The sequence below is a fragment of the Engystomops pustulosus genome, chromosome 10 (assembly GCF_040894005.1).
Source record: "Engystomops pustulosus chromosome 10, aEngPut4.maternal, whole genome shotgun sequence".
Lineage (NCBI taxonomy): Eukaryota > Metazoa > Chordata > Amphibia > Anura > Leptodactylidae > Engystomops > Engystomops pustulosus.
Window position 1 is genome coordinate 13,354,253 of NC_092420.1, and position 13,160 is coordinate 13,367,412.

At 42.1% G+C, this 13,160-nt stretch overlaps 1 protein-coding gene across 2 annotated transcripts in view; it reads left to right on the top strand.

The window, feature by feature from the left end:
• RYBP (RING1 and YY1 binding protein) overlaps positions 1 to 13,096 on the top strand; it is a 48,007-nt gene extending 34,911 nt beyond the window's left edge. Inside the window, exons 3-5 of one of the 2 annotated variants that reach the window (XM_072129104.1) lie at positions 7,847 to 8,347; positions 11,388 to 11,483; positions 12,120 to 13,096. In XM_072129104.1, coding sequence (XP_071985205.1) covers positions 7,847 to 8,347; positions 11,388 to 11,483; positions 12,120 to 12,396 — 874 coding nt within the window. In that variant the 3' untranslated portion in view covers positions 12,397 to 13,096. The remainder of the gene's footprint in view (positions 1 to 7,846; positions 8,348 to 11,387; positions 11,484 to 12,119) is intronic. The other variant, XM_072129105.1, reaches the window with a different exon arrangement.
• The last annotated feature ends 64 nt before the right edge of the window (positions 13,097 to 13,160 follow it).

Consider the following 13,160-nt stretch of genomic DNA (forward strand, 5'->3'; position numbering starts at 1 on the left):
CCACAATCCGATCGCGTGCGCCAAAAACCCGGGGCAATTCATGTACAAGCGGCGCAAATCGGAAATATTCGGGTAACACGTCGGGAAAACGCGAATCGGGCCCTTAGTAAATGACCCCCAATATTCCATGTGTGGTCTGACCAGGGATAAGGGCAAAACTATGAGAATCTATTCCTCTCTTCATACATACCATAACTTTAATTGCTTTAGCAGCAGGCACTTGGCACTAAAATTTGTGTTTACTATTCACCAATACCTCCATGTCCTTTTCTTCCGTCAGTTTTACCAACAAATTTATCATTTAACACATAATTATAATTTCCTCGACCATATTCATAACCTTACATTTATCTACATTCAACCTCATCTGCCATTTTGTCAACCCAGGCCTCCAGTTTCCACAGATCCCTCTGTAATATTATACTATCCTCATTAATTACTTTACAGAGCTTAGTATCATCTTCTATGGATTGAAACTCTGCTTTGTAAACAGTCTATTTACATTATGATGATGTTGTAGAGCCATTGACTTTTTCATAGTGATGGTCAGGAGAGTCGTGGGTTTACAACACCATGTGCATAGAAGGCATCACCATGGTCCACGTGTAGACCATCCCCAGGAGAACGTCTGTTGTCGCTCACTTGCTCTACAAAGACAACATTGTAGGACACGGTAATCCGGCGTATAATGCAGGGGCTTTTGTTACACTGAACATGTGGAAGGTTATTGAAAGCAGATTGTGTTTGGTTTAGTAAAAATACTCTACAAATTACATCGTTAGAAACTTCTCGACCAACTTGAACTTATTAAAATAAGTAAGGATTTTACTGTTCCTGCGATGTGGAAGGTCGGCCTCATCTGGTTGGTGTGTTTGTTCTACAACATCTAGCGCATAGTTGACATAGTTTACAAGCGATTTAAGTATAAGTGGAATATGGACCTCATTAGACTTCCCCATAGAGTGAAGGAGTCTTGGGTTTCGTTTCAAAAGTTTTGGGAAAGATACGGTAACTATTCATATTAGAAGGCAGATCTGTATGGACTGGATATGTATGGATCATCCGTTTGAGCTCCACTACCTAGGAAGTCCATAAAAAAACAGCTATGTAGTGTTCTACAATATTCATGATGCTTTCTGGCTGCAGCCTGGGTCTGAGCTCTGGCTGGCTTTCAATAGCCGGTGATTGTGCCTGGCACTCCTATATGGGCTCTGTACACACTGGCATCATTTCTCTGTAACTGCACTATGGGCTCCATGTGCCTGGGGTTATATCATGGTTCTGTAGTGGGACTAACAGGATTTTGAGAGTAGTTATGTGTGACTAGTACAATGCTGTGGGCATTTACACTGGCACGGTGCCTGGGGGCTGAGACTCCGGATTGCTCTATCTGCACACCTGACCCCATTGCCGGTTCTTATTTTCCCAAACCTATGAAAGGCTTGTTGTGTTGGCTGTTTACACACCGCTGTCAATGTATTTTACTGACGTGCTGGTGACAAAGTTCAGGAACCATAAACTGTACTGTTTACATGCCAGACCCTTGCGCGAGGTCCTGCGTGGTGACACCTGCGGCCGGTTATGAGCTGCAAGTGTTTACGGTCTCCTCAGGTGAGGGCCGTGCGGAGCTGGAGACTCTTGTCCTATTAGATGATGTTGTTGGCTATGTGACATGTTTTTAGAGTTCTTAACTCCGGACTACAGGTTGTTAACTCAATCGCTGTTGGCTGGACATGTCTATAGGGATTGTATGGCAAGCTTTAGGCTGCTGGTGTGGTCTTCACGTTGTGACACCACAGGTGGGCACAATGGTGGCTTAGTGTTATTCCGTTCTCAAAAATTAATTGCAAATATCTTTTAGATGTGCATTCACATTATTATTTATTTTTATTGGTGATGGTCTGACCTCTTGGACTCAGATTCACTCTGGCCCCCCTCTCTCGGACTCTCTGGCCCCCCTCTCTCGGACTCTCTGGCCCCCCTCTCTCGGACTCTCTGGCCCCCCTCTCTCGGACTCTCTGGCCCCCCTCTCTCGGACTCTCTGGCCCCCCTCTCTCGGACTCTCTGGCCCCCTCGCAATACGGGGTACAAACGTCTGTGTTTCAGATACTGACTTCTGTCAAGAAAGACATTGCAGTGTCCCACTTCTGTTTGATCCAGCAACCTCTGTTCATATATTGGGGGGTGGGGGGTATACCAGAGAGCGATGACCTTATGTTGACAATTTTCAGGGGGTTTCTTTCTTCTATAGTGTCCCAATACTTTCCTCACAATATAAGGGAATATGTTAGGTTACTGTAATATTACTTCTAATATTCCCCCCCCCCCCCCCCCCCCGTGTCGTCACCATCCCCCCCTCAAAAGCTGCTACTAGACGTGACTTCCACAGAGACCTATGAATCTGTTTCTACCTGTAGCCTTACATTTTACATGCGGTCTGACGCTTTCCCAAATAATCCTCTTAACCCAGATGCATAAAGAATCTGAATAATTTTTAAGTAATCCAACACGTGCAGGAATGTGGCAGCCGCTCTCCGAGCTGTGGGGCAGTCTAGTTGTCAGGGTACAGAGGGATTAAACATGACGGCCGCTTCACTCTTCACCTGGATAGCCGCAAGCCAAAGCTTCTCTTTCACTGGCCACTGTCTAATGCTTTAAAGATTTTCTATAAGATCTGTCTATAGTAGCGCCACATACAGTACCTAAGGGCAGGATATGAGTGGGAGGAGCCAAACTCTGTGAGAGATATATATATATATATATATATATATATATATATATATATATATATATATATATATATATATATATATATATATATATATATATATATAAATAAATAATGTTTGGAGAAGGATTTCTCTGTATATCTAGACAGGACTCCTTAGGATAGAGTCTTGATTACTCTGCCCCCACACAGTGATTGACAGGTAGGGTCCTGATTACCCAACCCACACACAGTGATTGACAGGGAGAGTCCTGATTACCCAACCCACACACAGTGATTGACAGGGAGTGTCCCATTTACCCTGTCGACACAGAGGGATTGGCATTGATTGTACAGATGCCTACACTCTCACTGTTAGGGCACTCTGACTCCCAACATCACAGTCCTGTATAATGTTAGGAGTCCCTCCATCCTCAGATCCAACAGAACGCCCAATTTGGTCTTTTTTTTTTTTTTTTTCCTAGTGGTCAGCTAATGCCAACGACCCCCATATTTATTTTATCTGTTGGGCCCAATGATATCCAGTCAGACACTGGCATATGGGACTACGATGGAGGGGGTCAGGAGTAGTGTTTAGTCTTCAAAATACAACCCATCCTACAGCCCTTATCTTCCAAACTCCTAATGGGAGGCCTTATAGATGTGGCTTCAAGGGAATGTTCGGGAATAGTAGGTCTCTAATTACAATAAGAAAATCCCTTTAAGAATATGGACTCCAAGGGACTGCATGTGGCACCATACAGGGTCCTGGCATAGGGCTTTGTCATGTGTATGGATCTATTTATATACAGAATTAGACATTTCCAATTTATTGGTCAATAACCTCTTCTCACAGATCTCCATAATTTTCTTTTTGCCAGAAGTTTAGCGTTTTCCAGCGACAGGCTAACAATGTGTCTCCCGGCTCAGAGATCGCACTTTGCTCCAGGAAGACTGCCACAGATGTAGTTTCTTTTCCAGCGATGTTCTTTGTTCCAGTCCTTATCTGTATCTATAGGAGAACACTAATTAAAAATGTAGGGTCAAGAGCATAGGCCATTGTAACAAGATTCTTCTGCAGCGAGTTGCTAAGCGCTTGGTGACAATTACCCTTGACTCCACGTTTCCTTTCTTTTTACGTTGAATCGTCTGGGCTCCGTTTTAGAAGCGCTCTTCATACTGAAGACTAGATGGAGGTGATCTGAGGCGTACAAATGGCAGCAGAGAGAACGTTTGAGAGTCTATAAACAGAGTGTTCGGATTTTGAAGAGCTTTTAAGTCTGGTATCGACAGTATAGGTGCTGGATTGTCGGACCTTCTGAATGACAGGGGCGAAAATGTATCTTCATCCATCATCTATTCGCGAACAATGTCCTTCACTGTTGCCGTAGAAAACTCAAGTGAAATTTTTCCAACGTGTCGTTTCAAGGCAATCATAAGAAGTGTTTAGTTTGCCAAACACGATTCTTGATCATTTAGTCAACCCAACATCTTTATACAAAGACGCCGTCCACCAGACCGTGCTTGCATCTGTACCGTCCTAAGGTTTGGGAAGGAATAGCTTTGGGCTAACTCAAGAATTTTTTTCAGGGAAAAGCTCGGAAAGCCACTAAGGACAAGTTGGGGCACCCATAAACTTGATTAAGTTAGCCAAAGTATTGAGTGATTAGCTGATGTTGATGTGTTGGTACATCTTTACCCTCCAGTTGAAGTAACTTTCAGCAGTGTGGGCCAAATTTAAGACTACCCACTGCCCCGTCGTTGAAGATGAAGATATCTAAATTTGGAGACTTTTCTTTGTAAGAGGATGAAGCCCATTAGATTAAGATCACTAAACGATCCTTTCGATCTTGTTTCTAAAGACTTCTCAATTGTCTTCTGACGAGGTGCAGACAAAGATCAAGCATGGTGCATCTCCTTCTGGTCCTTTTTGATAGACTTTTCTACCAGATGATTTTGGCAGTCCCTTGTGTCTGACCCCCGGTCAACCAGTAAATGGGGAGAATGAACGAGAATGTCCGCTTTTGTGTAGCCAGATTTGGAGGATCTCCCTCGTAGATATACTTTATTGGTCATGGACCAATGGTGGTTGTGTTGCTTGGATCTTCATTACTTTTTGGCATTTGGAATTCTCCTAAAATCTGCATTGTGTTACCATCACATAGAAGCCATGTGATATCTCCGATATCTTTTTTTGTGTCGCTCTGGGGTATTACTTTATTACTGGTTCTCGATAAACCATATTTTACTGACAAAAACAAGGAAACCACAAAAACCAGACATGAACATGAAATTATGTGTTTCACCGAGTGATGACTCATATGTGTTAAATGTGAAATCCATATGTCTATACGATGGATGTAAATTATGAGATTTTCCACCCCCCCAGTGTAATGTACGTTCTGCCCCGCGCAAACCGTGATTGAATATTCTTCAACAACATGAGCTGGCATCCAACTTCAAGGAAACTGGTCTAAAGATAGTTCTCTGAGGCATTAGTCAGAACTTCGCTTTGTGTCATGACTACAAAGGGAAATATACTTGAAAGCTCTTTACTGTAAATTAAGGCTTGACATTTTTTGGACATTTTTGGTGTTAGGGATGTTAGCATTCGGGAACTGTCCCCTAAGATGCCGAGCACCAGCATCTGGGAAATGTCACATATAGTAGCCTATTCCTTTATGTCTAACGTTCTTCTGCTCTTGCACTCTCATAACCTCACCTCCCTCATTTTTATCATCACTTATCTTTTTTAACTTCTAACTAAATAACATGTTGGCAAAATTATGCCAAAAGTCTCATAGTTGGGCTCTTTTGTTTTTAAATGGAAATCTTCTTAAGTTTTCTTTTGGCCCTATAGTTGGGTGGTGCTGCAGCAGTGGTCATTTTACCGACGTAAGATCTACTTAAGGATGGTTCCACAAATTTGGGTTCAAAGTTTTTGAAGTTTTGTATGTCTTAATTCCTTTAAGAAGTTGGCTAACTGACCCGTAAAGTCAACCGCATGCTGTCCACCCTTTTTTTATTAGCTAGACCGGTATTTGAAACCTCAGGCACCCAGTCAAGCTTGCAATCTAATTTCCTCACTTAAGTCTCATCATGTTCTGTCTAGTCAAAGGTCAGTGAACGTTTTACTTTGACCTTTGGACCTTGTGATGTTGATGATATGACACACATCCTTAAGAAAACATAGGGACCCCATGCAGTTTTATCCCAAAAGGTAGGGTGGAGGTGTCTTGATTTACTTCTACAATATGGGGAAGACTACCTCCTCATGTTTCTTAATATTATGTATGATCCATCCTTTATTCCTATGGTATGACCTCTGGTGATAAAAACGTGTTGTGAGGTTTTGTTTGTCCAGTCATACCCTCTTAGATCTTCTGAGATCTTTTATTCCTTGCTGGTCCTCCTTCCTGGAACAAGAATTGCATAATAAGGTGAAACTTAGAAATAATTGGCCAATCTATACAACCAACATCAACAATTTTGGCAACTGGGGGTTCTTTCTAAAAAATTATTGGCTGAGACATCTGCTTGTCTATGGAGGAGGATCAGGTGAATATTTTTGAATGACTTGTAATTGTAATACACATATATTTCAATACTGTGTTGACGGCTTCAAGATTCTTACATGCCCCCTTGATATCCATAATCATCTTGACCCCACTTTCCAATGGAGCTGTAATTCCAGCCACGAGTCCATGTTTTGATCCTCCTCCAAAATCAATTTAAGTAAAGTGATAAAATGTTTAAATTCTACTATCAAACACCAAGATCTTCTTTGAAGTAACATCCCTAAAAGTGAATGGTTCAACCGACCAAACAAAATGGCCACCTTCCTTTGTTTGGTGCCTGGTGTTCAGCACGTCCGCTCGTTACTCTTGGTTTCCGTCTGACTACATATGTTTGCTTTTAGCCACATTAAAACTCCATATGGAGATTATTTAGGCTCTGTCCTTAAATCTCCTGAAACGTAAAGCTGGTGAATTAATTGAATATCCTCCGGGTTGGCAACTTGGCTTTTGAAGTCCAAGAGATTAAAGAAGACTCTTATTAATCCTGTCCATTAATCCACCCAACCCTATCTCAAAAATATCCAAAATGGGAAGATAACTTCTTAGTTTGGGGGTCCTTCAGATGAGTGGTTCCATCCCCCGAGACCCTCTGACTGGTTCCCCATTCACCGCTCTTTCTAGTCTCACAATTTCAGTCGATAAGTATGAAACTGTCATTCCCGAGACAAAATAATCATTCCGACTCCTTGGAGACGAGCAGCAGCTATTGTTGTGTAGAGTAATGCTGTGCTGCGATGAAGGCACCGCTCGAAACCAACGTGCCTTGAATCGGAGATTAGCTTTAGACGCCTTCACCTCCTCTCAGACTTAAAGTATCTCCTTTCAATTGTTCCACTGCTGGAAAGTAGCGCAACGCAGCTGATACTTCTCTAGCTGCTTCTGTCCCTGACCGGTAATGTGCTTCCAACACATTTATCCTTATGCATCCTTGGAATCTCTATATGACCGTTTCACCCTGGTCTGAAGAATGTGGCACTTGTTGGACCTCAATGGAGATAGATGTGTGTCTATGTATGGAGGGAAATACCGTATATTCTCTGACATTGGACATCAACTTTTGAACTCTACTCTTTGACTTTTTTGAGTTGTGCAGAATGGCCTAAAATTCTCCCTACAGTTGACCTTACATATTTAATAGCCATGAATTGAACAGTCATTGAGCTGATGGCCATCCTCCGGACATTTCCATGCTTGGTTTGGTCAAGCATGCATGTGTTCTCATAACTTGTGGCTTACAGAGGTTGACTGGGGTTCGGAAGAAAGTAGCAAAGTTTTACAAAATTCGTCCAGCCCTTTCCTTGACACTTGCTGAATGAATGTTGGCTGAACTCTTTATGCTCTTTAGATAGTTGTATAGTAATGATGGCCATACACATTCTCAAGACTACCCAAGTAGCTATAGGGTCCATAGTGGTGGTGGTTTTGGGAGAAAAGCAAGCCATGTTTGTAATTTTATACTGTTTCTTCAGTTCTGTGACTTTGTAGCCTTATAGTATGTAGTAATTTCTTGGCCTGTGTTCCAAGTTTCTAATCTTCTTCCTTCTTTGTGTTTCTTTTATAGGAAGCCTAGAATAAACTCCCAACTGGTGGCACAGCAAGTTGCCCAGCAGTATGCCACCCCGCCACCTCCGAAGAAGGAGAAAAAGGAGAAAATCGAAAAACCAGAGAAGGAGAAAACAGACCGCGATAAACTAGAAAAGGAGAAAACGGACAGAGAAAAACTAGAAAAGGAGAAACCTGAAAAGGAGAAGCTAGACCGGGAGAAACTGGACCGGGATAAGCTGGATCGGGAGAAAATGGAAAAGCTGGATCGGGAGAGATTAGATCGGGAGAAGATGGACAGGGAAAAGATGGACCGGGAGAAATTAGACCGTGAAAGGTTAGACCGCGAGAAACTGGACAAGGAAAAGATGGACAGAGAAAAAACTGAAAAGGATAAGACTGATAAAGAGAAACCTGAAAAAGAACAGAAAGTGGAGAGAGAGAGGCATGAAAAGGAAAAGCCGGAGCGGGAGATCAGTGCAAGCGTAGTCAAGAAGATGACGACTTACAAAAAGTCACGGTAGGTGCAGGTTGCGGAGTGGGGCATTAATCTGATTGGTATGACTCTAGTATAACACATGATGGAGTCCTATCTAAATATGGACTCCAAATGCCCCCCCACTGTAACACAACATGACCCTTATAGAAGATATGATATCACCTTTTTGGTTCTTTATCTTCTGCATTATTGTCTTTGTGATGAACAATGGTTATCCCTGTACAAGTTCATACCATGGTAATAGATGTAGTGTTATAGTTCATGATGATTGTAATTCTAGTTCGGTGGCTAGAGAAAAAAAATTTCAGCTGTGCCGGAATCGGTGGAGCAACGCCTATCAACAGACACAAAGGTAGACGTTGTAAAAGGTCCTCCTAAGCACCTAGAGCCATGCCCTGCCATTATTTGTGATAAAAACTTTTTCTTTGCAACGAGAGACATGGTTCTGAATATGAATTTGTTTTTTTTGTTTTTTTTGTTTTTTTTCAATATGGCACTTGCCAGTCCATAGTTTGGCTAAGCCCCATTTACTGATCAACCACAATTCCAGACTCGGCTTATGGACACATGTGCTGCTCTTTCTAGCAAACAGAAACCATGTTTTCCTTATCCCCAACAAGCCTTTTGTGTCCCATGCTACGTTGTGTTGACCCCTCTGGTAGGTCATTGAGGTATGGGTCCTCCTGGCAAGCCATAAATCTACCGTGACGTTGATCTTGCCCTTTTGTCTTTGTCTTCTCTCTTCTTCCACAATTACATGGATTCTCATGTGCTTTCTGAGCGATGAATCTGGTAGGCCCCCCCGGAGACAAAGTAGTGGGGAATAACAGGGGGGGGATTGTTGTATCCACATTGGCAGGCCTCCTACAGAGCCGCCTTTTCTGTCACATTCACGCGCCCAGACCGAGACCACAGAGCGCGTGTGTTTTACACACTCCGGTAACTCTAAGAATTGTGATGCTATAGCTTTCACCTCATTCCCAAGATGTTGGCCTTGGTATCAAGATTATTTAGAGGTCTTTCTGAAAGCCAAAATTGAGGTGCCGACAAGAACCTTCGAGTTTTCTGGTGTGAAATGTATTGTGGTAAACATGGCGGGCCGGGCAGCAGATCGGGCAGCTGTATGAATTACGACGGGGAGTGAAAACCCTTATTGTTCGGGAATCAAAGTATCTCATTGTTTGAGGAGCACTCGCAGTTTAGGCCTGAAGAGCCCATAATTACTTTATATTGGGAGGCTGTGTATTTGTTGCCACGGTTTCAATAGCTAATTTACATTCCAAAACAGAGGAGCTGGGGAACTCTGGGATATATTGGCCACTAGATATTTGTGTGTTGACGAGAAAGATTCTTTTGTGTGTTTAGAAGACGCGTTTTGGCTCAGAGTTTATGTATCTTAAATCCCATTTCACAGGCCCGTGAGGCATCGCTGGAAAAATTGTTATTGAGCGACAGCCTAATTGGCATTAATAGTAGTAGGGAGTGTAAGGGGATGGGTATAAAGAACACGCTTAAAGGGGAGTGTATAAATATGTCAGTGATGGAGGCCTAAATGAACCCAAAGTCCTCACACCATGAGCAACAGGGCCCGAAGTGGACAACGCCTATTGCTTATCGAATACTTCTATAGAGATTTATCCGACGTTGTAAAAATCTCTTTAAAAATGAGTCTTATCTACGGGATGTTGACCTCATAGATGGACCCCCCTGTGCTATGAGGGAGATCGGATATTGGGATAGATAGCTACCATGTTGTGCAACATTTCTCCAGTAATGAAATCTATTGTTTGGCAGTGATACTGGAACAGATGATATCTTCTAAAAGGGATTGATCATTAGTGGTTTATGTTACACTCTTTACACTCAAAGCAAAGGCCGAAGAAGATTTTGATGTGATTCAGTTGCGTTGGTGTTTAGCACCTACGGACGGCACCAGAGCATGTATGCTTTCACCTGCTAGCCGAACAGATGGGTTGGACTAGTTAATGACCGCTGCCGGGGATGTAAATCTATGTAAGATATGTGTAGCACCACATCTCACAAAGTGGGAAAAGTTTAAGGTCTGATCTACCTAGGTGGATTGGAGGTGTTGGGCCATTTGGCCCATATACCATTATACAAGGGTAATGAGTCCGTTCTCATAAGGATGAGCATTTCTATAGTTGCGTTGAACTGTATCTCCTGCACAATATCCCTAAGTGATGGGGGGGGGGGGGGGGGGGGGAGGTTAGATTTCCATTTTTTTTCACTATGTCTACTATGGGGACTGTCAAGATGTGAAATTTCAGCAATTTGTCCTCTTTGTTGAGGACATCCAAGTCCAGTGAAGTGATAGGAGAGCTACCTGAGAGCCCCATGGAGGAGGGAACAGGAGGATTTATTGCAAGAAAAGGAAGACTGAGTGCCAAAAGCTAACAATATTTCCTCTATGCGTGTAGAAGAGTGCCAGTGTCTCTATGGAATCTCCAGCACGTGGCTGAATTGGAAATTTTGAAAAAACAGAATGGAGTCCGATATCGCCTATATAATAATATCCTGGATCTCTTGAAATGGATTGAGATGAATTTGAGCTCATAAGGAACACCTCATCCCATTGTTGAAGTGAAAATTGACTCTGTAGCTTCTTTTGCGATCTGATATTGTTGACCTACCCATGGACTTAAAAAAATAATATATATATATATATATATATATATATATATATATATTAGAGCAAAAGGATCCTTCTCTATCGCCATCTCTCCTTTAGGATACAGATTAAAATTGGAATTTCTGTGAAACAATGGGCTTCCAGCAGATTATAATGACTTGGGGTCTTCAAACTTGCTCTGTTGATGGGTCGTAAATGATCATTTTTGGTTTGACCTTACACAGTTTGCCTACTTCAGATATACTAGATTTCCCAGAGTGGACATAATCGCCGTAGTGGACCTTCATACCCTCTGTGGTGTTGGTTGGTTCTGCTTGGCACCAGTGATGGTGGCTCACCAAGTCTTGGCAATAGATGAAGGATGTATTAACAGATACTAAATACACAATGTTGTTGCTTGTGTCCCCACAGACCAAAGCCGGATATACACAGAAACCCTGAAAATGAAATGAACAGTATTCAGTCGGCAAATGCAACAAAGATCAGTAACTTTAACCACACTTCAAGGTGAGTTTGAGGAAAAGTCCATACAATGACTGTACTATTACATTACATCAGGTGTGGTGCTGTATGTAGTATGATGTAGCAACAGTGCCATCTAGCATAAAATGTGCCACCACAAAACGGGCTCGTGGTTACTCCTGTGTCTGATATTTCGATGTTGTACTGTACAATGTCAAATGTAACCTATAATATGTTGGAAACTTCCTTACGTTGGTTAATTTTTTGGACAATATCTTCATTTTGATTCACATGGGTTATAATACAAGTAGGGTTTGTGTTTAAGGTATATTTATTTTTGGAACAAAGACCCCCTGTGTTGGCTTTTAAGATCTCAGCTTCTTTTGCCTTCATCTCGGTGGCCGGAGTAATTACACCTCATTGGTACAGAGGAAGGTTATTGGGCACAGGAGACTGAAAGTTCTCCTAGATCCCCAAGAGAATGAAGCCCCAGTGCCCATAAATTACTATGGGTCTTCTGGAAGGTGTAAGGGCATTCATGAGGTCTGTCATCCTCCATGGACCCGATCACTGGTGGCTCCAGTGGTTGGACTCCCAACAATCCACACTTCTACTTTATTGATAGGATATAAGTGTCTTTGATGGTACAACTCCTTAGAATGAGTCTTTACATTCACATAGTCTTTTTGTTGTTCCTTCTTACAGACCCAGGCTGAAGAATGTGGACAGAAGTACTGCACAACAGCTCGCAGTAACGGTGGGCAACGTGACCGTAATTATAACGGACTTTAAAGAAAAGACTCGTTCTTCCTCCACCTCGTCCTCCACAGTCACCTCCAGTGCGGGCTCGGAACAGCAGAACCAGAGCGGATCTGGCTCAGAATTCACAGACAAGGGTTCCTCCCGTTCCTCAACCCCTAAAGGCGACCTGTCCGTTGTGAATGACGAGTCTTTCTGAAAGGAACATATAATATTGCACATACAATGGGCAGAAGAGACTCGGAATCGTGGTCAGGAATTCCCTGACACCCGCCTGCCTCGTCTCTCTTTATATTCCTGGATTATAATTATTATTATTGATATTTTTGTTCAGACTGAATTTATGTTTTTTTCCTTTCCTGGACCCTAAAGAGTGCTCCTCCCCCGGGACCATTTCTGCTCGACTTGGGAACCTGGCAACCATCGTAACGTCAAGAATGACCCTTAACAATTGCGTATTCCATTATTTTATAGCATTTCCCTAGAGATCATTTGTAATTGGATGTGCACCGAAATCTACTTTTTATACGGATCTACTGCTTTTTTTTTTTTTTTTATTATTTATTGCATTGACAACTCCTTTATTTGCTTTTTGACAAGCCCTTACTTTTTGTTTTTCTATGTGTTTTGCCCACCCCAACTCCTTTCCTGTAATACAACATATTATCAATTTTTATACATCAATATATATATAAAATATATATATATATAAATATATATAAATGGTTATTTAAAACCAATACATAGAAAAAAAAAACACTGGTGCTTGATACACTGTGAAAATTTTAACACCGGCCCGAAGAATAGAACATGAACACGTTTTGGTGCCTGAAGTTTGTGTTGGTCAGTTTAGTTTAGAGGGTGCGGAAATATAGTGACAATAAAAATTGTGAACCTTCTACTTTTGTTCCAGCCTCTATACCAACGTGTGTTTCCGTGTAGGATCTTGGCTTTTTATGACTG